This window comes from Panthera tigris, chromosome E3 (genome assembly GCF_018350195.1).
Source record: "Panthera tigris isolate Pti1 chromosome E3, P.tigris_Pti1_mat1.1, whole genome shotgun sequence".
NCBI lineage: Eukaryota > Metazoa > Chordata > Mammalia > Carnivora > Felidae > Panthera > Panthera tigris.
The window spans coordinates 32,437,660-32,461,919 of NC_056675.1; the positions used below are offsets into that span (position 1 = coordinate 32,437,660).

General features: G+C 53.2%; 1 protein-coding gene across 8 annotated transcripts in view; it reads right to left on the reverse strand.

The window, feature by feature from the left end:
- Positions 1 to 24,260, reverse strand: part of CIITA (class II major histocompatibility complex transactivator) — a 45,842-nt gene that overhangs the window by 9,504 nt on the left and 12,078 nt on the right. For 4 of the 8 annotated variants that reach the window (XM_042971247.1, XM_042971246.1, XM_042971250.1 and 1 more), the window contains exons 2-13: positions 13,152 to 13,295; positions 12,818 to 12,913; positions 10,558 to 10,620; positions 10,302 to 10,376; positions 7,929 to 7,973; positions 7,207 to 7,359; positions 6,644 to 6,778; positions 5,194 to 5,358; positions 4,616 to 4,684; positions 2,216 to 3,866; positions 1,237 to 1,395; positions 280 to 351 (exon numbers count right to left, since the gene is read on the reverse strand). In XM_042971247.1, the coding sequence (XP_042827181.1) occupies positions 280 to 351; positions 1,237 to 1,395; positions 2,216 to 3,866; positions 4,616 to 4,684; positions 5,194 to 5,358; positions 6,644 to 6,778; positions 7,207 to 7,359; positions 7,929 to 7,973; positions 10,302 to 10,376; positions 10,558 to 10,620; positions 12,818 to 12,913; positions 13,152 to 13,295 (2,827 nt within the window). Of the gene's footprint in view, positions 1 to 279; positions 352 to 1,236; positions 1,436 to 2,215; positions 3,867 to 4,615; positions 4,685 to 5,193; positions 5,359 to 6,643; positions 6,779 to 7,206; positions 7,360 to 7,928; positions 7,974 to 10,301; positions 10,377 to 10,557; positions 10,621 to 12,817; positions 12,914 to 13,151; positions 13,296 to 22,724; positions 22,841 to 24,260 lie in introns of those variants that run through there. The other 4 variants (XM_042971251.1, XM_042971253.1, XM_042971248.1 and 1 more) reach the window with 4 other exon arrangements.

Consider the following 24,260-nt stretch of genomic DNA (forward strand, 5'->3'; position numbering starts at 1 on the left):
CCGAGGACAGTAGCCTGGGTCAGTTGAGTATATCTGCCCAGTGAACGAACGGGAAGGAGGACGTTCACCGGTAAACGGGCCATGTAGCTTCATGCCCGAGAAACCGCAGCCCCAGCCTTGACCGGCCAGGCCCCGGATGCTGGATGCTGGTGTCCAGAGGGGCGAGGCCAGAGGCTAAGAATGATCTGGGGGACCCATCTCCATCCGGGTGGCACAGGCCCAGCTAATGCTAGATGAGACACCTCGTGGGGACCCGAGATGATTCACTCCTTTGCTTACGCGAACTCCAGCTTCTTTAGATCCCGGACCGCAGGGAGTTCTCCAGCCGTATCTTCTGAAGAACTTCTTGTCCTGGAGAGAACGGGCGGGCAATGTTAACGGGCAGCAGGCTTCTCGCCTGTCACTGAGCCCCTAAGTATTGCAAGATGCCTGCCCCCGTGTCCCCAGATTCCCCAGAAGGTCTGCCTTCCTCGCGACTGTTGTGGTCCTGTTAGAGACACCTCAGGGGGGACGCCCGGGTGGCTGAGGCGGTTAAGTGGCCGACTTCCGCTCAGATCATGACCTCACGGTTCGTAAGTTCCAGCCCTGCATCGGGCTCTCTGCTGGCAGCACAGAGCCTGCTTCAGATCCTGTCTCCCTCTCTCTCTGCTTTTCTCTCTCTCTCTCTCAAAAAAATAAACATTAAAAAAAAAAAAAAAAACCAAAAAACCTCAGACCAGGACATTAGGAAGGGATTACTGCAGGCTTCATGGAAAAGAGCCTCCGGGTAAGCACTTAACAATACCCAGCCCAGACAGCACGTAGTAGGTGCTCAAACAATGGATGAGGACAGAATGAGAAAACGTTGTTCTGTCCTCAAGTTTCCTCTGCCCCCTGGACCTTAGAGCTCTGTCATCCGTAAAATGGGAAGGATCTGGGCCCCGGCTGCCTTGAAAGGTGGCCATCGATATCACTTCTGCTACCAGAAGGACAAGGCATTTCCTTAACTCTAAGCAGGGAATCTCTCGCTGGCTTTGGCTGAGAACGAATGGGGTTCGTGGTGGCAAGTTTTGGATGGCACACAGCGTGATCGGTCCTGGAGGCTCCGCCCGGGGCGGGGAGGGGTGGCCGCTGCCTGGAGGAGGGCACGGGATGTCCCAAAGGAGAGGAGGAACACTAACGGCCAAGTTAATATTGGGTCCTGTCTGTCCTCAACCTGCATGTTCTGAGCCACCTCTCGTGCCTCTTCCTCCTCACCTCTGGATCTGCACGAGGTTGCCCAGATCTTCCACATCCTTCACGGACTTGGCCTTGAAAGGCTCGATGGTGAACTTCTCCTCCACCGCCCGGAGCAGCTTGGCCTCCCCACGCTGCTGTAGAGACTCCCACAGCCCCACCATGTCACTCAGCGCAGCCCTGTGGAGGAAAGGCCTCAGACCCAGGCACAAGGACCGGGCTAGACCATAACGGAGGGGCAGCTCCATGAAGGGACCTCCTACCCTTTCAGATGCTTTCTGTTCCTCAATTGCATCCCTACTTCAGGAAGCCCCCCAAGACCACTCCAGCTCTTATTGATTCCTCCCTTTTCTCAGCTCTCCCAGTGGTTTTGTTTCCCTTTTTGCTTTGGCTACCAGGAAGCCCCGTGCTAAAATCTTGGTGGAACCACTACAGTGGTTTAGGACCTTGCAGCTTGGGTAATGTATGTTTAGGCAGCTGGTGGGAGAGATTCTCTGTAGATTAGGCTGAAGTGATCAAACACATCCCTGAAGGATTTAAATGAGCCAAGTTAAGGAATCAAAGGGCTACATAGAGTATGGTCAGATGTCAGTTCTTGAATAGAAAGCAGAATGGAAAAGGAGAGAATGGAGGTGGGGGGAGGCCAAGGGGTGGCTGTGGCCTCGATCTCCCCATGACAAAATGGTGGCTTGATTAGGGGACAGCGAGAAGAAAATGAATTTGAGCCCAGATCAGTCTTGGATTCTAAATGTGGCCCCATGCCCGGCACGTGACAGGCCTCCAAATAGTGGTGGAAGAGGCTGCTCTTCCCTCGCTGTGTGACCTGGGGAGAGCTGCTATCCTTCTCTGAGCCTTGACTTCCTCATCTTAAAAAAATGGAAGGAATCACCCCTGCCCCTGCCCAGCTACGGTGCATAGGAAGTGACACCCCGCAGAGCCAGCACTGGGCACAGCACCAAGACCGTAAGCGGAGGCCCCCTCCCTCGGCCCCTGCCCCCACCTGAAATGGGTGACGCAGCTGAGTCCCACGAGGCTCCCCAGTCCAGGGGGGTCAATGCCAGTGCTGCAGAGGTCCAGGGAGAAGTCTCGGCCCGCCGCCTCCAAGGCGCTGCCCAGGACATAGGTGTGGGGAGGCGTGAGCCGGGTGCCCACGAAGGAGAGGCGGGCGGGGAGCCCCTGCACCACGTGCTGCCAGAGCCCGGCGTCCAAAGTCTCATGGGTGCAGTGCAGCAGCTCCAGCAGCTGTCCGGCCCGCAGCGTCCCCGGCTGCAGCCGCTTCAGGTACCTGGTGAGCACTTTCTGCTTCCTGTCCTTCAGGGTGGCCGCCGCAGGCCCCGCCAGGGCCCCGAGGCAGTCGGCATGCGGCTGGAAAACCAGCCCCGCCAGGAAGCGCGGCACGCCCTCCAGCCAGTTGTCGTAGGGCCTCTTCTTCCTCGGGGTCAACGCCAAGTACTGTGGCAGCTCCTTGTCCTTGATGTCGCTGCTCAGGGCCAGCCACACGGCCCCCAGGAAGCACTGCAGAAGGAAGCTGGAGAAGGCCAGCCCCACCGCCGCGGCCCCTGGGGCGGGCTGCACCAAGCCCTTGGCCACGGCCCAGGCCCTCGCCTCCGCCGACGGGAACTGGCTCTCCGGCAAGGTGCCCTGGCGTCTGCGGCCCAGCTCCCAGGCCAGCCTGGCCAGTCCCGCCAGGGCCCCCGGGGGGCTGTCGCGGGCGGCAGGGCCGAGCAGGCCCACGTAGAGTCCCGTGAGCGTGGAGGGCAGCTCCGTCTCCCCCCCCAGCTCCAGGAGGGCCTCGGACAGCTGGCCCACGGCCCGGCACAAAGTGGGGCTGTGGCAGTGGCTGAGGAGGAAAGGCTGACCCTGGAGGAGCTCCAGGGCTCTCTCTCGGCGCTCGGTCGCCCCTGCGCGCTCCAAGTAGCGCGTCAGGTAGGTCTTGGCCTGCTCGGCTGAGAAGCCGGCCGCCTCGAACAGAGCGTCGGCCTTGCTCAGGCTCTGGGCCAGGCGGCCCCGGGGCCGGGCCGTGAGCAGCAGGGTGCAGCCCCGCAGCAGCTTACGCTGGAAGAGGCCCGCCAGCAGTCCCCGGACGGAGTGGGGCTCTGTGCACACGGGTCCACACGCGCTGTGCAGGAGGCCGTCCTGGCCTTCGAGGCCCTCGGAGGCATCCAGGATGAGCAGAACCCGGTCGGGCCTCCTCCAGACGTAGCTGAAGACCTCATCGTCCACCGGCAGAGGCCGGGGGCCCAGGGAGAACAGCAGATCCTGCAGGCGGTAGGTGTCCCCCCCACGGTCCAAACAGTGGCAGGGGAGGTAGAAGACGAAGTCGTACTGGGGCAGCTGGCCGCGGGCCCAGGCCCGGCTCGCTTCCCGGGCCCAGCGACTCTTCCCCTGCCCCGCTTTACCCAGCACAGCGATCACCTGCGTCTCCCGCGGCCGCCGGGGGTCACCCCCGGCCAGCAGCACCTCGGCCAGGCCCCCGCGGGCCGGCTGCCGCTCTGCCCAGTCCAGGGTGGCCAGCTCCCTCTCCTGGCTTTTGCTGCTGCTCCTTTCCAGCCGCGCCCTCACCAGTTCCACCTCCACCAGGATGCCTTCCGGGCCCGCGGGCTCAGCCTGGTACACGTCCCGAAGGGCGCTGCAGAACTTCTCCACCCGCTCTGCGAAGACCCAAGGGTGCGTGTGTGTTGGGCGGGGAGGGTGCCGGTGGCAGGGGCGGCCACCACGAGGACAGCCCAGGGGCCAGCCCGACCGTCACCAGCTTCTTCACCCACTGCCTGCTTTGTTGCTGCTTCATTCAGTTACCCAGACATCTGTCCGTCCGTTCGTCCGTTCACTTCCGCACCCATCATTCATTCGCTCGTCTTCTCCCTCGTTTATCCATCCACCTGTGCAGCTGCTCACTAACCCCCTTCTGCTCTTGCTCGCTCGCGACAGGAAGGCCACAGGGCAGGGGGGCGGGGTTAAGGGTTAAGACAGTGGAATCCGCGTATCTGGTTCAAATCCCAGCTCTACCGCTAACTCGCGCGACCTTGAGCCTGTTACGGACCCCGCTACGTCTCGGGGGATGGCCCCGGTCGCTCCTCACGTGCAAAGCGGGGACAACAATAGGGTTGCTCACGGCGTGCATGATTCGATCTGTCTACCGTGCTTGGGAGGGTATGCGGGACGGCATAAGACATAGGGACTGGGCCATTCCCCCATCCCACCTTCCATCAGTCCCCTCCCCAGTGTCGGCTCCTTCCTTCGCCCACTGACCCAATTACCACTCTCCCCTCATTCATGCCCTCAGCCTGGAAAACAAGAGGGGTGGGGCAGAATCAGATGAGCAAGCCAACAAAGACAGGCTGAGTGAATGAGGGAAGTGGGGTCCCCCGCCCCGGGGCACAGAGAGTCAGACAGCACTCACCAGGCCATTTCGGGAGCTGGCTGGAGACCTCGTGAGCTGCCGGGGATCGGGTAGGGGACATCTGCTCCTCTGAAGATGAGAAAGTTAGGGTAAGGGGCGTGCCCTGGGACTGCCCCATCTTCCAGGGGGGCATGCCGTCCCCTGAGCGTCCCAAAGGCAGAACGGACAGGGGAGGAGTGTCCCCCACACAAAGGTCATAAGGTGGTGACCTAAGGTTGTATCCTACCCAAAGACACCTTTCTGGGCCAGCTGCACTGTTAAAAATTTTACCAAAGTTGTAAAACTCACAATAGCTATGGAAAAATCGAGGTTTGCAGACTCTGCTGACAATTCAGAAGATCTGGCCACGCTGGGGCTGCTTTTCTGCCGGGGGGCAATTAGCTAAAGGCCGCGACGCTCCTCGCACACCCTCCCATGCCCCCCATTCCCTGGAGATGCTCCCTGCCTCGTTTTATCCATAAATGCAGCCTGCTTGTCTCTGCGGGTAAGCTCAGCTCACGGACCTGACCGGGGCGATTCCTTCCCCCAGCGCCTCAGTCCTGCTTCCTGTGACTCTCCCGGGCCCCAAGCGTCCTTACCTGTCACATCTGCACGGGAGGTCAGAGCTGGTTCCGGCATTCCGGGAAGGTCAGCCGCAGACGGGGCAAAGGGGCTGGTGGAGCCGGGCCGTTCTGGGGATTTGGGGAGGCTGTGTATGGCGGGGCTGCTGGAAGGAAGCGCCTGGCTGGCCTGGGGCACCTCACCTACATCGGGACCAAGAGAAGTGTCAGAAGAGCCAGGTACCCACCCAGGAACCCACTCGGGTCATCCCCATCCCCATCAGGCTGTGTGGCTTGGGAAGTCTGGGGAGGAGACAGGGGAACTTCCAAAAGAAGACAATTTCAGGACAGGACTGAGAAAAGGCCTCCGGGGTTACATCTAGCTCAGCGACACTTGATTTCCCCATCTGTGAAAGGGACACAGTCAGCTCATAGGGAGCTTAGGGCAAGGGTCCTTCTAACACTCTTCCTGCACTGTGGTCAGGGCTCACGTTCCTGGATGTCAGCGATGTTCCCTACCTCCTGGGGTCCCAGCACATCACACAACAACTGGCATATAACCTCTAAAGGATGCTCTTAAATTGGGTGCAAGTTCCCCACCCCCCTCCGGCTCCACCCACTCTCATGTCCCCGAGAGCCCACACGAGCCTTCCCCAGGACAACTCAGCGCGGTAGGTCAGCAGGGACCATCCTGCGGATCAGAAATGAGGCAATTCCGACAAAGCTGTGCAAGGATGCACACCGCTGTTCACCACACTGCAAAAGACAGCGAGGGACAGCCCCGGCAACTCTTGTAAGCATCTCTTATCGTTTGGCTTGTGAACGAGCACGTATTGAGGTTGTGATCGTAAAATGTAATAAAGTTTCATAAAAAGAAAAAAAAAAAAAGCGGGGTGCCCAGGTGGTTCGGTCGGTTAAGCATCCGACTATTGGTTTCGGCTCGGGTCACGATTCTCATGGTTTCGTGAGTTCGAGACCCACATTGGGCTCTGCGCTGACAGGGTGGAGCCTGCTTGGGATTCTCTCTCTCTCTCTCTCTCTCTCTCTCTCTCTCTCTCTGCCCCTCCCCTGCTCACGCTCTCTCTCTCTCAAAATTAAACATTAATGAAAGAAAAGATCATGCTCTCTCTCTCTCTCAAAATAAATATTAATGAAAGAAAGGAAAGAAAGAAAGAAAGAAAGAAAGAAAGAAAGAAAGAAAGAAAGAAAGAAAGAAAGAAAGAAAGAAAAGCAAAACCCAGACTTAGTGGGGGGAAATGACACTTGGAAGGCCATAGGCACTGGACAGGTCATTCACCCAGACCACCTTGGGGAGCTCTGCTCTTCTCCTTTGATTTGTGGGAAATGGGGTCAGAGGAGGGCGTTCTGGGGAGGTTCACGAGAAGGTGCTAGGCTACAGCTGCCTACTGCCTGAGGTTGGGGAGGACGGGATCAGGGAGTAGTCTGGTAGCAGGGAGAGGGGTGGGGGGGCCAGGCCTCGAACACTCACCTTGATAGATGACCATACCAGATACCCCTGTCCCAGCCCCTGAGATTTGCCAGAGCCCCTGGGGCAGAGTGGGGACGATCTGGATGTGTCCAGCAGAAAGGCTCAGGCAGCTCAGCAAGGAACTTGAAGGGGGCACTGTGAGAGACAAAGGCGGTGAGGCGGGATCCTCTGGAGCACCTGTGTCCGTCTTCCTGTTTTTGTGATTATTTGATTGCCACCTGACTCCCTTTCTAAAGGGCTCTGATGTCCCCCAGAGCGGCAGCTGTGTCTGTCTTGCCCATGGCGGTGTCCCCAACACCGAGCGGAGTGGCCGGGCACAGGGAAGGTGCTTAGTTCATAGCTGACCAGTCCCTGCTATGTCTCCCAGGGATGTGTCTCCTCCCAAAGCACATTCTCTGGGCCGGGCTGAGCTGATGGGGACCCAGAGGATGGGACTGGCTGGGATGGAAGCGGGTGACATGGATGGGGTGGGGGTCCTGTCCCCGGCTGCCCCTGCCTTGACCACTCTTCAGACACCCCCAGGGGTGGGGGGAAGCGTACCCCCCCCCAAGTTCCTAACCTACCAGGCATCAGGATGGTCTCCTTCAGCCACCTCTGGCTGGATGCTGGCTCCTTGTTGAACACAGCAGGGGGTGACAGGCAGGGCAGAGCTGAGGAGTCACTCACGGACCCCACCAGGAAAGTGCCAGTCACCATGGGCACAGCGAGGGGCTCAGCTGTGAGGAAGGAAGTCCTATCAGAATTAGAACTTTCTGAGGGCCAGGACTAGGCTTCCTCCATTCGACTATCAGCTGTTGCCTCACTCCGTCCCCGCTTAGGGGCTGGACTCCCCACCTTTGCAATAACAACTGGGTGGGAGAAGGCGCGGGCCTGGGGGAGAGGCTCACTGAGGCACGGGGGCTCTCAGGAGGCCAGAGGGTGCTGGGTGACCAGCTGACTCTAGGTGACCCTGTACTCTAAAAGGACCAGTGTGGCCTGAAGGGGCAGCGGAGCAAGGCAGGGGGCAGGGTCTCAGCTCTGACTCAGAATTAAGAAGAAGGGGTGTCGGGGGAGAGGCTTTGAAGGAGAAGCTGAATCTCCCAGCCACCCTGAAACTGCAGAGCAGCGGCTATGGAATCATGATCTTGGTCTGAATCCCAACCCCGCCTCTCACTACCTTGTGATCTTGGACAAGTGACTTCACCTCTCTGAGCCTTGGCTTTCAACTGCCAGTTTCTACATGCACCTAAAGAGGCCCTGGCTTTCCTGCCTCAAAGTCTCCCTGGGCACCCCCCACGCGGCTCACCCAGCTTCCTGTGCTTCGAGTCCATGGGCAGCTCCTCTGGGAAGGCTGCAGAGAGAACATCATGGTTAACTGCCCCAAGGAAGGTGTGGCCCAAGCCATGAGCGGCTCATGAACCCCAGCAGCCCGTACGGCCTTGCCCAAACCCCACCTTTCTTTGAGAGAGAGAGTGAGAGAGAGAGAGAGAGAGAATCTCAAGCAGGCTCCATACTCAGCACGGAGCCCAACATGGGGCTCGATCCCATGACCCTAGGACCATGACCTGAGCCAAGATCAAGAGTCAGACGTTGAGCCGACTGAGCCACTCAGGCGCCCCTGCACAGACCACAGCTTGCGGCATCCAGGGAAATGGGGCACTGGCAGAACGCCAGGGTCCCTTCCTAGCTGTATGTCCCTTTGGGTCCCTTCCTAGCTTTATGTCTTTGCAACGTGGCCTCTGTGAGCCTTTGATCGCTCATCTGTGCAACGGGGGCGGGGATCCCTACCTTGCAGGAGCACACTAGGAACCCACAAGGTAAACATCCAGCCCCAGCACACCAAGGGAGGAAAACCCTATGCGTCCCTCAGCAAGGGGCTGATGAAACAAATCATTGTTCACCCACCCAGGGACATTCCACACAGCCCTAAAAAAGAACGAGAAGAATGTCCCCAGAATAAAATGAATGGATGAGTGGGTGGATAAAGACGGACAGATGGATAGAGATGTGTTAAGGCAAATAGAGCCAAACATCAACTGTAGGATGTTCGTGGTGCATACGTGGTTGTTGGCAACACGATTCTTTCACCCTTACTGTATGTTGAAAAAGATCATGATATAATGCCGGGGAAAATATTTATCAAATAAAGCAAAAAAAAAAAAAAAAAAAAAAAAGCCAGCAAGCGAGAGGAACTTTCCAGAGGCACAACCATGTGTTCTCCATCAGGGATACAGAACTGACCTCCCAAACACGTTAAATGAACGTGCAGAACGGCATTTAGTAAAACCGTGATGATGTGTGCGGGAAAAAAATTTTTTTAATGAGTTGGCTGATGGACAAATAGAGTTTTTCCTTCTTTTATGTTTATTATTTATTTTGAGGGAGACGCAGAGAGAGTGAGCAGGCAGAGAGGCAGAGAGAGAGGGAGAGAGAGGGAGTCCCAAGCACGGCCAGCACAGAGACTAACGTGGGGCTCAAACCCAAGAACCGCGAGATCATGACCTGAGCCAAAACCAAGAGTTGGGTGCTCCACCAACCGAACCTCCCAGGTGCCCCAAGACAAACAGAATATTTCTAACAGGGTAAAAAGGAAAGTGGGAACATGGGTTGTTTTCAGGCAGGGAAACTGAGGAGCTGGGGGACAGGGGTGGGAGGGAGATTGGTTTTCACTGAATATTCTTTGCACCTTCTGAATTTCTACAGCATTTTTCTAGCCTGCCCCTGCTCTACCTGTTCAAAAATGAAGAAATAGGTATGAGTCCGACAGAAGGTCCAGAGCACTGGAAGTACTCAATCAACTGTTACGCCCATTTTACAGATATTTGCAGTCAGTGGACATTTATTGACGGGCTACTGCAGGCACTGTGTTAGATTCCTGGGATGCAGTAACGAGTAAGGAAGACAAGACCCCTGTCCTCAGAGCAGGGGACTAGTCTAAAAGGCAATAAATACAATAAGTCCAGATTGTGGCAAGCGCTAAGGGGCGAGGAGGGACACAAAGTAAAAATGAGTGAGGCGATCTCTGTAGAAGGGGAGTCAAAGCAGGCCTCCAGGAGGAGGTGACCGGTTAGCCAAGACCTAAAGAATGCAAAGGAGCCCGCTTGGGAAGACCTGGGGAAAGGGCATTCCAGGCTGAACAGCAAATTCGGGGGGCCCTGAGGCTGGGAAGCGTATGTGGGTTACAGGAACGGAAGGAAGCCAGTGTGGCTGGATGTACTAGCTCGTGGGAAGTTTCGAGAGGTGGGAAGGGCCAGACTGTATAGGCCTCGTGTGTGTATTTTGTGGCCATTGGAGGGTTAGCAGGACAGCAAAATGATCTGCTTTGCATGGAAAAGCCCGTGTTGACTGCCAGGTGAGGGCACGTTAAGGAGGCCTGGAGACTGAGCAGGAGGCTCAGAGAGGTGCAGGCACTTTGCTGAAGGCCACACAGACCATAAACAGCAGACAGAGGATTCAATCCCAGTTCTTGCTGACTCCAGAACCTGTGTTTGAAGACACCTCCCTCAACCACAGGGTCACCAGGGAGGAGCATGAGGGGAGCGGTGGGTGGAACATCCAAAGCCAGCAGAGCAGACAGGACTTAACACGGGAAGCAGCCGGGAGCCACAGCAGGCTCTGGAGCCAAGGCACGGCCAGGAGTCAGGAAGGCTGAGGGCAGATCAGCGAGGGGCCTACTTACATCTTTTCTGACTTTTCTTTTCCTCCAGCGTCTCCACACTCTCGCCGATCATTTCTTCCAATCCTATATGCTCGACTTTGGGGAAAAACCCAAGACACCAACATACGGTCAGTGGGCATCCAAGGTGAGCCTTCACTGTCCCTATATCGGGGCGGGATCTGACCACCCTTCAGAGGGTGACCGTCAGGTGTTACGACGCTCCCCAAGGAACAAGGAGGAAGGAGACGCAGGCTGAACCAAGAATCCCCCAACTTACTGAAAAAGCCTTTGCTCAGACCCTCCAGTTGTGAGTCCTGGAACACGTACTGGTCCAGTTCCGCTGCCAAGATCGGGAAAAGGGCAGTCGGTCAGTGAGTTCTCTGAATGCCTTGTGTGCCAGACCTTGGAGCAGGCACCAAGGAACGGTGGCCCTCCGGGCTTGGCACACACAGTGTTTGCAGAATGAACGATCACACGAACGAAGGGACACGGAACCTTCATGGGCTCTGAATCCCACTTAAGGGATGATACACACCCGTGAAAAGTCACCTATTGCCATAAAGTAGTACAGTGCAGTATAGTACGGTTGTCACAGGGTTTTGAGTTTAAATTCAGCTCCACCCCCATTGGCCCCGTTAGCTGTGCAAACTTGGGCCAATCACTTAACCTCTCGGGGACTCCATTTCCTCATCTGTGTGATGAGAACGCCTGATGCCTACAGTCCAGGGATGGGTGGTCTGGATTAGAGGCTCTACCTCCGAGTTAAGGCATCAAGCGCAGGAAGCCAGCATACCGTAGGAGCTCTTTGCAAAATCCTTTTCTAAACACTTTAGACCAAGCAGCTCATCCAATCCTCAGACATCCCACGAGGCAGGTGTGATTAGGTGATTAGTATACCCATTATGCACCTAGGGAAGCCTTCTTCTAGACCTATGCCAAGATGCTTAGATGACTGCATGCTCAGGCCAGGGCATGGCCTTCTAGAAGCACAGAGAAAGCCCACAGACTCGAGGAACGGACTTGGATGAAGCTTCTGCTTCCCTGGCTTTGGCCGCTTCAACTTCCTGGGAAGATGCTCTCGAGCAGAAAAGCCCCTAAATCCTAAGGAATGCTCAGATCCTTCATCAGTGCCTCCAGTTGTGAAGAAATATGAATGCCCTCAGCACCAAACACTTCTGCTTCCTCAAATAAGTTCCCAGGACGGAAAGGAAGCGGGCAGACTTCTCAGTTCTGTAATTTTTGAGACACACACACAGTTACCACTCCTCTCCATTTTCTGCTTTGTGTGCTACTGGATTAACTGTGCACTGGGGGAAGACTGGCCACATTCATGCTGAGCACAGACCTGCTCAGTGTTGTGGTTCTTGGGTTGCCAGGAAAAGGGCTGCTAAGAACAGTTGTGCAGATTGTTCACTGTACCCGGGTGCCCAGCAAGAGGACAAATGGAGGCCGCATCCTCTGAAGAAGGGACACCTTTTTCTAATTCAACAAAGCCTCTGTATGAGATAGTGGTGATCTTGCTGATGAGGGAGACTTTACCCTACTCCCCTCCGAAACACACACACACACACACACACACAAACAAAAAACAAAAACAAAAACAACGGCAACACCTCTCTCCAAAGAGTTCTGCCCTTATCGGAAAGCAGAGCTCTTTTTAAAGCTGCAAATCAGCCTCTCAGCTTAAGCCTTAGAGAACCTCCCCACCCTAGACGCTTTCCTTTTTGTGGCTAAAAATAAAGACTTTGAAATGAGAAAGACCTAGGTTCAAATCTCACATCTGCCCATCACTATCTCTACTGCAGCCTTGGGTACACGGCTTCGCCTCTTTAAATTTCAGTTTCCTCATTTGTAAGGTGGAGATACTAATGCTGTCTACTTCCTTTGCTGTAAGGATTCAATGCAGTAACACACACACAGTGTCAGCACGTAACAAGGACCCCCCAGGTGGTAGATATGACAAATACTAGAGTAGTTTGGCTTAGAAGCTGGGGAGAAAGGGGGCGGTGCATGGTAAGGACTGTGTAGAAGAAGGAAAGAAGGGCAAGAAATATAAAAAGGTATAGAGGGGCGCCTGGGTGGCTCAGTCGGTTAAGCGCCTGACTCTTGGTTTCGGCTCAGGTCATGATCTCACAGTTCATGGGTTTGAGCCCCGCACTGGGCTCCACGCTGGCAGTACAGAGCCTGCTTGGGATTCTCTCTCTCTCCCTCTGCCCTTTCTCTGCTCCCTCTCTCTCTCTCTCTCAAAATAAATAAATAAACATTAAAAAAATGTATAGATACGGAGGCAGAGGATGTAAAGGTGAGATCCGGTTTGCCTGATAGTTACTAGCGAAGGGGTCGATTTCCCTTACTGTTCTCCATCTCCCTTCTTCCCTGGAGTCTCTGTTTTCTAGCCCTTGGTCTGCATCCTCCTGGTCCTGATTTATGAGGGAGGGGCCTGTTGCGGCTCTTGGTGAATGGATGAGGTTAACAAAAGAGAAAAAGGAACTCTTCCCCTCGACTGGCCTTTTTCTGGGTTCAGAACGCTTCCTCACCGATATTGGCATAAGCCTCCCTGGTCTCTTCATCACCTTCCATGTCACACAACAGTCTGCTGAACTGCTCGCAGTTGATGGTGTCCATGTCGGGTTCTGGAGGGAAAAGTCCCTTGGATGAAGCAGGAAAGTCCCTTGGATGAAGCAGGAGAGAGGGCTGGTGGGGATGGAAGGAGAGGCGGGGAGGGGCCGGGAGCGAGCCCAGGGGTCTGGAGCTGTCCGTGGTGCTGACCAGAGCTCAGCAGCCAGAACGTCCCCTGCCGGCTAACTGTGTCCATTGCAGGCTGAGGGGGTGAGGAAGGACTTGGGAGGGGCCAAAGGGAGGAAAGCCCACCTGAGCAGAGCTCCATCTCTTCTCTAGCCGGGTCCATCTGGTCATAGAGGTGGTAGAGATGCAGGGGGTCAGCATTGCTGTTGAGAAGCTCCAGGTAGCCGCCTTCTAGAGGCCCCAACTCCATGGCGGCACACTGCCCACTGCCTGAAAGGAAGACACGTTCAGTCATCGCATGGAGTGTTGGAAAGGTGTAGACAGTTAACCTACCACAGTTCCTATCTGGGTCACTCGGTGAGGGCCAGGGCTTGGGAGAGCCAATGAAAGTGAGCAAAGGTGCTCATTTGTCACCTCTTACGTGCTCAGGGCAGTGGAAAGAGGAAGCAATATTTCCTTCCTCTAAGGAACTTATGGTCACTCTGGGAAGATGCCCATGATGCAGGAAATGTGCCTGGGGAAATTTAGATTCAAGGCATCTTACACCTGGGAGCCAGGAGTCTTGGGTTCCACAGATGGCGCTACCATGAGTGACAACAGTTAAGATTTGTAGACCGCCTACCATATGCCAGACACGTGGGCTAGCACATTGAATTCTCACATCAACAACCATATGAGGTAGACGCTATTACTATCCTCATTTTCCAGATGAATAAACAGGCTCGGAGAGGTGAAGTGACTTACATAAGATGACCCAAGTCCAAGGGACGCTGGAATTTTGTTCTGGACAGTCTGATGCAAGGATATGCAATTAAGTGTTATGCTCTACTGCCCTGGGTGACCTTGAGCAAGTCTCTGCTCCTTTCTGTGCCTCAGTTTCCTAATATGTAAATTGAAAATTCCTAATCTGTTGAGGCAGATTCTAAGAATCTTCGTTTGGTGAAGATACCCAAATACCCTGGACATGTCCACATAAAAACGTGTATACGAAAGTTCGTAAATGCATAACTCATAATAGCCAAAATATGGAAACAATTCAAATATCTACCAATGAATGAATTAAAAAATGTGATAAATCCATACAATGGAATACCATTCAGCCATAAAAAAAAGAATAAAATACTGATACATGCTGCAACATGAATGAAACTTGAAAACATTATACTAAGTGAAAGAAGTCAGACACAAAGAGCCATATATCGTATACTCCCATTCATCTGAAATGTACAGAATAGCCAAATATTTACAGATAAGTAGATTAGTGGTTGGCTAGGGTTAGGAGAGAGTGGTGGAGAAAATTGGGGAGCAACTGACCATGAGAGTGGGGTTTCTTTTGGGGGGATGCCAAAAATGTTCTTTAGCTGACTGTGGGGATGGTTGCACAACTGTGTGAATACACTAAAAAGATCACCGAATTGTGCATCTTATTTTTTTAGATTTTTTTTGAGAGAGAAAGCACCTGTGAGTGTGGGAGGGGCAGAGGGAGAGGGAGAGAGAGAGAATCCCAAGCAGGCTCCACTTCCAGCACAGAGCCCCATGCAGGGCTCGATCTCACGACCCTGAAACCTGTGCCAAAATCAACAGTTTGACGCTTAACTCACTGAGCCACCCAGGCGCCCACGAACTGTGCATTTTATATGGGCTAATTGTCCGGTATGTGAATTACCTCCCAATAAAGCCATAAAAACAAACGAAACACTGACCCTGGAAAATAAGCATTATTATCTCCATTGTTCAGATGACACCAAGTAGCCTCCCAGATATGCGCAGTTCTTGCTGGCTAGCATCACTCTGAAGCCTTGTCTGTGTGGCTCCAGGTTTCTGCCCCATTCCTAGTGGTCTATGAGTCCATGTAGGGTTCATTTCCTAGAGCTGCGTAAGTGGTTCCATGAAACTGAGGAGCTTAAAACAAGAGAGCCTTAGTCTCTCACAGTTCTGGGGGCTGGAAGTCCAAAATCAAGGTGTTGGCTGAGTCGTGGTCCCTCCAGAGGCTCTAGGGGAGAGTCACTCCTTGCCTCTTGAAGTTTCTGGAAACTGTTAGCATTCCTTTACTTGTGACCTTGTGGCCGAATCACTAAAATCTCTGCCTCAATGGTCCCATCGTCTTCTCTTCGTGTCTCAAATCTTCTGCCTAACTCTTAAAAGGATACCTGTCATTGGATTTAAGGCCCAGCTAAATCCACCATAATCCAGGATGATCTTATTTCCAGAGCCTTAACTGAATTCTACCAGCAAAGACTCTTTTGCCAAATAAGGTCACATTCGCTAGTTCTATATATATTTTGGGGGCCACCATTCAACCTCCTATCCATGAAAAGCAGATGCTTGCTTGAAAGAATCAGACACAGTTTCTTGGAAGAGGTGGCAGGAGAGATGGCCTTGAAGGCCAAAGGACCTGACAGAGCCTTCTGAGTGCCCCTGCCTGGGTCACAAGAAAGTGGGGTTGAAGTGGGAAGGACAGCAGAGGGTAGGACCATGAGAAAACACACACACACACACACACACACACACACACACCTCACCAACACAACACCTTCCAGCTGCTTCTTTTCATTTGACTCATTAACAACGTTCACCACTTATAGAGGGTCTCCATATAGACCACAGATATTACAGAGAATGAACTTTCCAGTCCAACATGTGGCCCTGGCTGGGGCTGCCTGTTGATAACGGGTTGGGTGGGAGTCCAATCATAACCCAACAGGAACCCAAACATAACAGACTTGCCTCAAAGGCCCAGCCAGCCTTGACTGGAGGAAGCAGAACTGAAAGATGGGGCCACCTCCCATTTCTTGTCGTGAGACGAAGCCTGGGGGTTGGGGGAGAAGAATTCCACCACTCCCAGCACATTGGCCTGAGAACCACACAGAAAAATCTACTGTTCTCTCTGGGGAGGTAAGAAAAGAACTCCCTTCCTTAAATCTTGCCTGCAGCCTTCTTCCCCTTTTCAATCCGGGCTACTTATCAATAGCTTATATCGTAGCAATCCGCCTCTTTTTCCAGGCAGTAGGGTCACCTGGTGACAACAGCTCTGGACTGAGCCCAGTAATTTCACAACTGAGTTGGGTGACTTTGGTCAAGTTACCAAAACTGTTTTTTCACAGGGTAACAAACAGGTCTGCCAGGGTCCTTCAAGTTCAACCTCCTTCACTCTGCAGAGGAAATGAGACCCTGAGAAGGCACATAACTCATACAAGGTCGTACAGCCTGCCTCCGGCTGAGCCTGCACCTGTCCCTCCCCAGAACAAGACTCTCAGTCCAGTGCTCTTTCCTGCCAATTGAAACGTTCCCATTCAATGCACAGCCCTGATCATATCTAGGCCTAGGAATAGGGACCAGGTCCTATCACAGATGGGTGATGGCAGGGAGTGCAAAAGGGAGGAGCCGGGAGAAGTTTAACCCAGCCTCACTTATTGAGGGACTCAGCACCAAACTTTGGACAGCGACACCAAATGCCTTCAAACACCAGAGAAATACACCTGACGGAAGAGATAAAAAGCCAACTTGTGTGAGCTCTGGAGTCAAACGGCCTGCGTCTGAAACCACTCCTACCTACCAACTCGCCACAACCTGGGCAAGTTCATTGTATAAACCTCCCGGAGCCTCAGTTTCCTCATCTGTAAAATGGGAACAATAATTGGTCACCCATGAGGATCAGGTGAGTTAATTCTCGTAAAGCCCTCAGAAAGATGACTGGCCCTTAGTAGGCCCTTAGTGAATTGTGGCTTAGAAGGGTATTGGCGCATGCGTGGTGCGCACAACGTGGGTGATCGCCATCGTTATCGTCGTCCTTATTATTATCAATTTGCTTCTAACCTCTGTGAGGTGGACAAAGGGACTCTTTCTCTTTCATTCCCGCCTAAGTCACCACATGGTGAAGCTAAGCTTTCTGTCCTTTGACTCAAGGAGACCCCACGGACCCCACAGGAACTAGAAAGCCCCACGGCCAGCAGTGGGACCTGGGAGGTCTGCTCATGTCCCCCATCACTACCTCTGAGAAGGTGCCTGGGAGAAAAGTCATCCAAACTCTGCGTCATTGGCTAAGCCCAGACAGGAAGACATCTATTCTTAGACACTCTCGACACACGCCTTAGCACCTCCCTTCCTGCTACCCCAGCATGAGCCCTGCACCGGATGCACTTTCTCTTGAGTAGGCAGGAGTTTGCAGTTCACAGTGGGCTTCTGCCTCCACCCCTACCCCTACATCTGAGCTCCAAAGAGCTCTAGGGAGAAGGCAGGATGGAGTATTAATGCCCATTTGATAGAGGAGGATACTCAAAACTTCGGTGAAATGGCTTGTCCTTGGTCACCTGGGTAGAGGGTTTGAGTTTGAATCAAGGCTGGGAGGCATTAAGTGGGTGACTTGACCTCTCTGAGTATCAATTTTCCCACTACTTGATTGGGATAATGACACTTCCCTTGTGGGACCAGTGAAAGGCCAAAAGGGGTCTCGGAGGCCTACAGGAGGCCCACGGGCAAAGGAATCCCATCGTGTTGGGACACTGCAGAGCTGGGACTCAGTCCCAAGAGTCTAGTTGCCCAAATCCATAGAGCCTCCCGTTCACACCAAGATCTACGTACATCTTGACTTGGGACCTCCCAGTATTCCCACAACTATGTTCCCTATGCCTCTAGATGTTTAGGAAGTGCTTCAGAGGCCCCTAATTGGACTCTTTCCCCCAAAGTGCCACTCTAGAGGGGACTGGGGACAGAGATGGCTCAAATCACCCCACTGCAGAGGAGAGAGTCCCCTTCAGTCCCCGAGAGTCCCCAGGGCAGATCATACAGGCCAGGAGTTCTGCGAGGGCAGGAGCCCTGTCTACAGGCCCTAGCCCTGTCTAGCTCACCGATCCCCAGGCTCCAGCATGTTCCTGCACGCAGCGGGCTCTCTCCCTCCATAAAAGTGCTGCGTCACTAGAATTCACAGGTGCCTGCTGAATGCCAGGCAGCAAATGCCATGATGTGCAGACCTCATCCCATTCAGTCTAACACACACGTTTGCGATCCGTATTCCCGTTTCTCGGGTAAAGAAACAGGCTAGTGATCTGGGATCTGAACCAACTGCTTGGCTCCCAAGTCACAGCCCCTTCGAGTCACTCTTGGTCCCCAGCTGCCCCGGGGAGGTGCCCTCGCCTGGTGAAAGAAGGCGTGGGTGGCGTGATGGTTTCTCCTTTTGAGGAGCTGTCTGGGGCCCAGCGGAGAAGTGGTCTGTGTCTTTTTGGTAAACGAGCAGTATTTTTAGAAGGTCCTCTTTGAGCTCACTCTCCCCCCACCCACCCCCCCTGACCCGGGCCACCACCTTCCACATCCAACCTGAGAAAAAGTTCCTAACCTTTTTGCCACCAAAAGCCCCTTTGGGGGCTCACTTCTGTCCCCACTTTGTACAACACCACAGGTTTTGAAAGACGCACGCCCCAAAATCGTATCTAACATAAATGCATTTCTCTCTCCCCCCGGCCGAGGGAAATCAAGTATTGCCAAACTGTTCTAACTCCTACTTAAGTAACTTTACATCCACTGTATACGGCTCTCCCATCTGCCAGTGTCACAGTCCTCCGCTGCTGGGAGACTGTTTTGTGTTTGGGGCTGTGCTGGATACTCTCTATGTATTATCCTGTTTTAATTGTCTGGGAAAGCGGTATTATTATAGTCATTTGACAGGCAATGACAATGAGGCTAGACTCAGTTTATCAGATGCTTTCTTCACAGAAAAGGGGGGGGTGTGTGTGTCCTTGGGGGTCTAAGGTGGCATCGAGAGGGAGAAAGGGGCACCTCTGCTAACCCCAAACTCTTCAGCGCTGCTCTGCCCTGCGATAAAAGAGCATAAGAAAAAATACGTCCCTGTACGTTGACTGTACTTCTCCTCCAGAGGAAGGAATGGAAAATCTTCTAACTGTGTCTAACGATATGGCATTCCATTCTGGCTTCGCCTTTGACCTCCAGCCCTCTCCGAGCCCTAGTGGGTGTGGACACCACTCAGCCGAGGCATTTGGGGATTCTAGACTGCTCATGGCTTGTCAGCCTTTCCCCTCTGCATTCCCCCCCAAAGCCCCCCTGCCCCCGACCACCTTGCTGCCCGCCTTCAGGACAAACTGCTTCCGGAGGTCAGAGGGTGGCAAGAAGCCAGGAGCCTGGGGTCACTTATCTGCCACAACCAGCCCCTAGTCTGTATCTCTGTGGGGCTAACAGATCAAACAAGTTCCTCTTCTCTTGCACCTTGCAGACCTCCAGAGAAACTCTAAAAGACAGGCTGCACTTTTTCCCCCCTCCAAATCTGTAAAACATTGATTTACTAAGCACCTCCTACCAAAAAAAAAAAAAAAAAAATCTGGGGCTCTAAATAGGGTTTTTTTAAAAAAATTTTTAAATGTTTATTTATTTTTGAGACAGAGCACGAGCAGGGGACAGGCAGAGAGAGAGGGAGACACAGAATCTGAAACAGGCTCCAGGCTCTGAGCTGTCAGCCCAGAGTCCGATGCAGGGCTCGAACCCACGGACCGCGAGATCATGCCCTGAGCCAAAGTCAGACGCTCAACCGACTGAGCCACCCAGGCACCCCCCCCAAACAGGTTTAAAACACAGTCCTTGCCAAGAAGCTTGCAATAGAGACTCCGATTCTATCTTAAGAGGGAGAGAAAACATGATAATGAAAATACAGTGGTTAAGAGCGCATGCTCTGGGTTCAAATCGCAGTCCCCCCACTAACTGCGTGACCTCACGTAAGTAAGTCACTGAGCCTCTCCTGGTTGCGAAATCTACTGCCCTTGGTTGGCACGGCGTCTATGTCACTAGGCTGCTGTGTCTTGTCTCAAGTGACCTATCCAGAAAGTGCTCCAAAATAGAAACAGCAAGGCATCACTTGACAGTGTGCGACTGGCCAAAATTAGAAAGCCAGGAAACGCCAAAGGCTGCGGGTAGGAGCGGGCTGGGGCGGCCACCCTGGTGAACAACCCGGCACCACTTAGAAGACCTAAAGATGTGGCGATCCTACAACCTTCCAGTTCAAGGTTGGGCACAGACATCCCAAGGAAATGCTCCCGTGGCCCCACGAAGACACCCACCGGACGACGCACTGTACTGTTTGTGGTGACAGAGTGTGGAGGCCATCGGGGTGTCCGCTGCTGAGGGAGGGACAGTAAAAAGTAGCCACGGCACTCCCTGGAGGGTGATGCCCTGATTAGAAGCAACAGACCATGGGGCGCCGGGGTGGTTCAGTCCGGTGAGCAACCAACTTCGGCTCGGGTCATGATCTCGAGGTCCGTGAGTTCGAGCCCCGCGTCGGGCTCTGTGCTGACGGCTCGGAGCCCGGAGCCTGCTTCGGATTCTGTGTCTCCCTCTCTCTCTGCCCCTCCCCTGCTCGCGCTCTGTCTCTCTCTCTCTCTCTCTCTCTCTCTCTCTCTCTCTCAAAAATAAATAGACATTTTTTTAAATTTAAAAATAAAGAAGCAACAGGCCACATGCACACAGAGCAATGCAGGTGGAACTTAATAACGTAGTAGAGAGCAAAACAGTCAGAAAGAGAATGAGCTCTGAGAGCCCAAATCCAGAAGTGCAGAGTAACGCCCGGGAGAAAAAGCAGCCTAGCTGACCCCTACAAGCACAAGGACACTCCTCGAATGCCTTTGAATGCAAATCTCAGAACAGGGGAGGTGCTTAAAGGGGACTGATGGCCCACAACCTTCCCTCCCCAAAGGGGGCGCCACAAAGAGTACAGTTCAAAGCGACTCCGGATGGAAGTTTAGACCTTGGCCTCTGGAGAGTCAGACTTGACCATTTCAACCGGGAGGGCAGATACTATGGCGAGCTGCTCAGATCAGCCTCTTGAGGTCGAGGTGCCCACCTACCAGCTGCCGGAGGGCAAGGGGCTCACAGCTCTGGGAATAGCTCAAAGTCACATCCGCTTTCCAAGCAGAGCCCACATCCAATGACCGGTCCCATCGGGGTGCAAAGGTCTGGTCCGTGCCTCAGTCTGCAGGAACGCCAAAGGCTATCCCGGCTTCAGCGTGCTGGACCTTCTGTCGAGATTTACAGCAGCCCCAACCTCCCTCTGCCCCATCCTGCCTCTGCCCTCTCCCTTCGGTGCCCACACCTCACATGTCCGCAGTAAACCCCCGACATGTGCAAATCTCCATTTTGGAGTCCGCTTCCTTAGGAACCTCACCTGAACCCAGCTTGTTCTGTTCTTCGGCAAGTGGGGGCTGGAAATCACACGGAACCCCACAAAGGACCCCCCAGAGACTGTCTCTGAGAGCTCGGGTAAAACGCACGTATCTTCTCTGCCTCTCTCTCCAAGGGCATTCACCTCATCGTGACTTGGAAAATTTTGGGGATTCAAGTGATACCTCGGCTGGTGCACGTGCCTATAAATGGCACTGTTACTGGGGGCGAAGGGCCCAGGGGACCCGGGAGGAGAAGGCAGGAGACCCGGCTGCAGCTGGGGGACAAGGGGTGATCAGTGCTTGTCCAGAGCTCAAGTCCCCTTCCAGCTTGGCCGGCCTCTCCTGCCTCCAGGTGGCCTTCCCTCTGTACACCCCAACATTCCTAGCTGCTGCCGTTAATGACCCAGAAAGGAGTCCGACAGGTTTTTCCAAGGAAGACAACCCGAGCCAGGTCCTGGGAAGAGGAGGGGGCAAGAATCAGCAAAGCCAAGCCCTCAGCTCCAGGCCTGACCCTCAGCTTGACCTAACACAGCACCTAAGCCAGTGCCAGACTGAGATGAATCACAGGCCAGCCCTGCCTGCCAGGCTCTGACCTCCGAGATATGCGATTGGCAGGCCTGGCTGCGAATCAAAACTGCCTGGAAAGGACGCTGAATGCACAGCAACCCCGGGCCTGAGTCCCAGAGGCTCTGTTGTTTGTTTTGTTTTTTTTTTCCCAGGGGTTCTGTGTTTTTCAACGAGCACCCGCTCCGGCCCTCTGACGCACACACTTGCCGTGCAGGAATTAAGATAGGTTTTATTTTCAAGGCAGCCTGAATTTCCACTTGCCAAGAAAACCCTGGACCCTCAGCTTCTGTGACTTTTTTTGAACACTGGGAAGCCTGCCATTCTCCTCCCAGCAGGTGAACCTTCCAGAATCTCCATTTCTGCCACCTTTCCACTTCTCCCCAGCCAAGAACCCTGGAATCGGTATGAACCCTTCCTCAGTTCTTCCAGTTTTCCTTCCGAGAGCCCCCCCGCAGCCGTCTCCTTGACGTAGCAGCCCCCAACCCCACAGCCTGGATTGTTACAACAGCTACCAAGCCTTTGCACTAACCTAGTCTCCCAAACCTCGGGTGTTCATCAGCCAGCTCTACAATTTGTTTGGTCACCTCTGCAAAGCACCTGTTCTATAATTTACCTTTGTATTTTCCTTGAAATAGCCTTTTTTTCAAAAAAAAAAAAAAAAAAGAACGCATTTATTTTAAAAGAAAACTTTCCCTGGGGTGCCCAGGTGGCTCCGTCGGTGAAGCATCCCAGCTCTCGATTTCGGCTCAGGTCACTGATCTCACGGTTGGTGAGACAGAGCCCCAGGTCAGGTTCTGCGCTGACAACGTCCCGCTTGGGGTTCCCTCTCTCCCTCCCTCTCTCTCTGCCCCTCGTCCGCTCGCCCGTGTGCGGCGGAATGCACACAAGCACACTCTCTCTCTCAAAATAAATAACGTTTAAAAAAAATGAAAGAAAACTTTCCAGAATTGAAGTCAGGAAATCAAACACGTACCGGCACGTGAATGTTCGTTGCGCACTATTCATGATAGACAAAATGTAGGAACAAGTCAAATGTCCGTCGACAGACGAATGGATAAAACCAACGTGGTCCGTCCAGACACGGGCTATTATCTGGCCATAAAAAGGAATAAAACACTGATGCCTGCTATAACATGGATGAACGTGAAAGATAGGCTAAATGAAAGAAGCCAGTCACCCGAGGACAAATTTTGTATAATTCCACTCATGGGAGGCACCTGGAGTCATCGAATTCATAGAGACAGAAAATACAAGGGCGGTTGCCGGAGGAACGGGGAGTCAGTTTGGGGTGATGAGAAGGTTCTGGAGATGGATGGTGGTGATGCTTGTGGGACAGTATGAATACATGTAACGCAGCTGAACTGTAAACTTAAAAGGGGTTACATTGGTAAATTTTATGTTACCATTAAAAAAAAAAGGAAACTTTGGGGCACCTGGGTGGCTCAGTCGGTTAAGCGTCCGACTTCCGCTCAGGTCACGATCTCGTGGTATGTGAGTTCAAGCCCCGCGTCGGGCTCTGTGCTGACCGCTCAGAGCCTGGAGCCTGTTTCGGATTCTGTGTCTCCCTCTCTCTCTGCCCCTACCCCGTTCATGCTCTGTCTCTCTCTGTCTCAAAAATAAATAAACATTAAAAACAAAATTTAAAAAAAAAAAAAAAGGAAACTTTATCACTACCTCCCATGGTGGGGGCGCAAAGGGGGCAACTATCCTTGCCACTGAAAACAAAACAATGTTATCAAAATAAAGGCAACTGCTCTACTGTTCTGTTGTTCTGTTAACAAGAAACATCAGCAAGCATGAGTGTTGCCAAAGACAGCTACACACAAAAATGAAGAAGGCTTGAAAAAGAATCAGGAAAGCAACCATCTCCGCTCCACGAGAACCAGCGTCAGGTAATACCTCTTTAAGAACCGTCTTTGGACCACCCATCACATATGCCTCCAAGTCTGGAAACCTCCCTTCAGCCCACAACTTCCCCTCAGATCATTCTGTGCAATTCCTCCAGAAGCTATAATGGTTACTCCTGGCACAGGCATAGTCTTTGGTGGTTTTTCCAAAGTACTTCTGTGCATGTCAGTCAATCACCAAGACAGTGCTCTTTGTTTTTGTTGTTGTTGTTATTGGTGGTGTTTGTTTTTTAATGTTTATTTTTGAGAGAGAGGAAGAGAGAGAGAGTGCGCACAAAAGGGAAGGGGAAGGGAGAGAGAGGGAGACACAGAATCTGAAACAGGCTCCAGGCTCTGAGCTGTCAGCCCAGAACCCGAGGCAGGGCTCGAACTTGGGAATGGTGAGATCATGACCTGAGCCGAAATCGGACACTTAACCGACTGAGCCACCCAGGTGCCCCCAACAGTGCTGTTTGTTTGTTTACGGATGAACCTCCGAGAGGGAAGTCATTTGTTCAAGGTGACTGATGGCAAATCTTAGAGTCAATTCCAGGAGCTTCCCCTTCCTCTTCAGGTCACTTCCCTGACTGGCCGGGATTGACCCCAGGCCTTGGTGTTGAGTT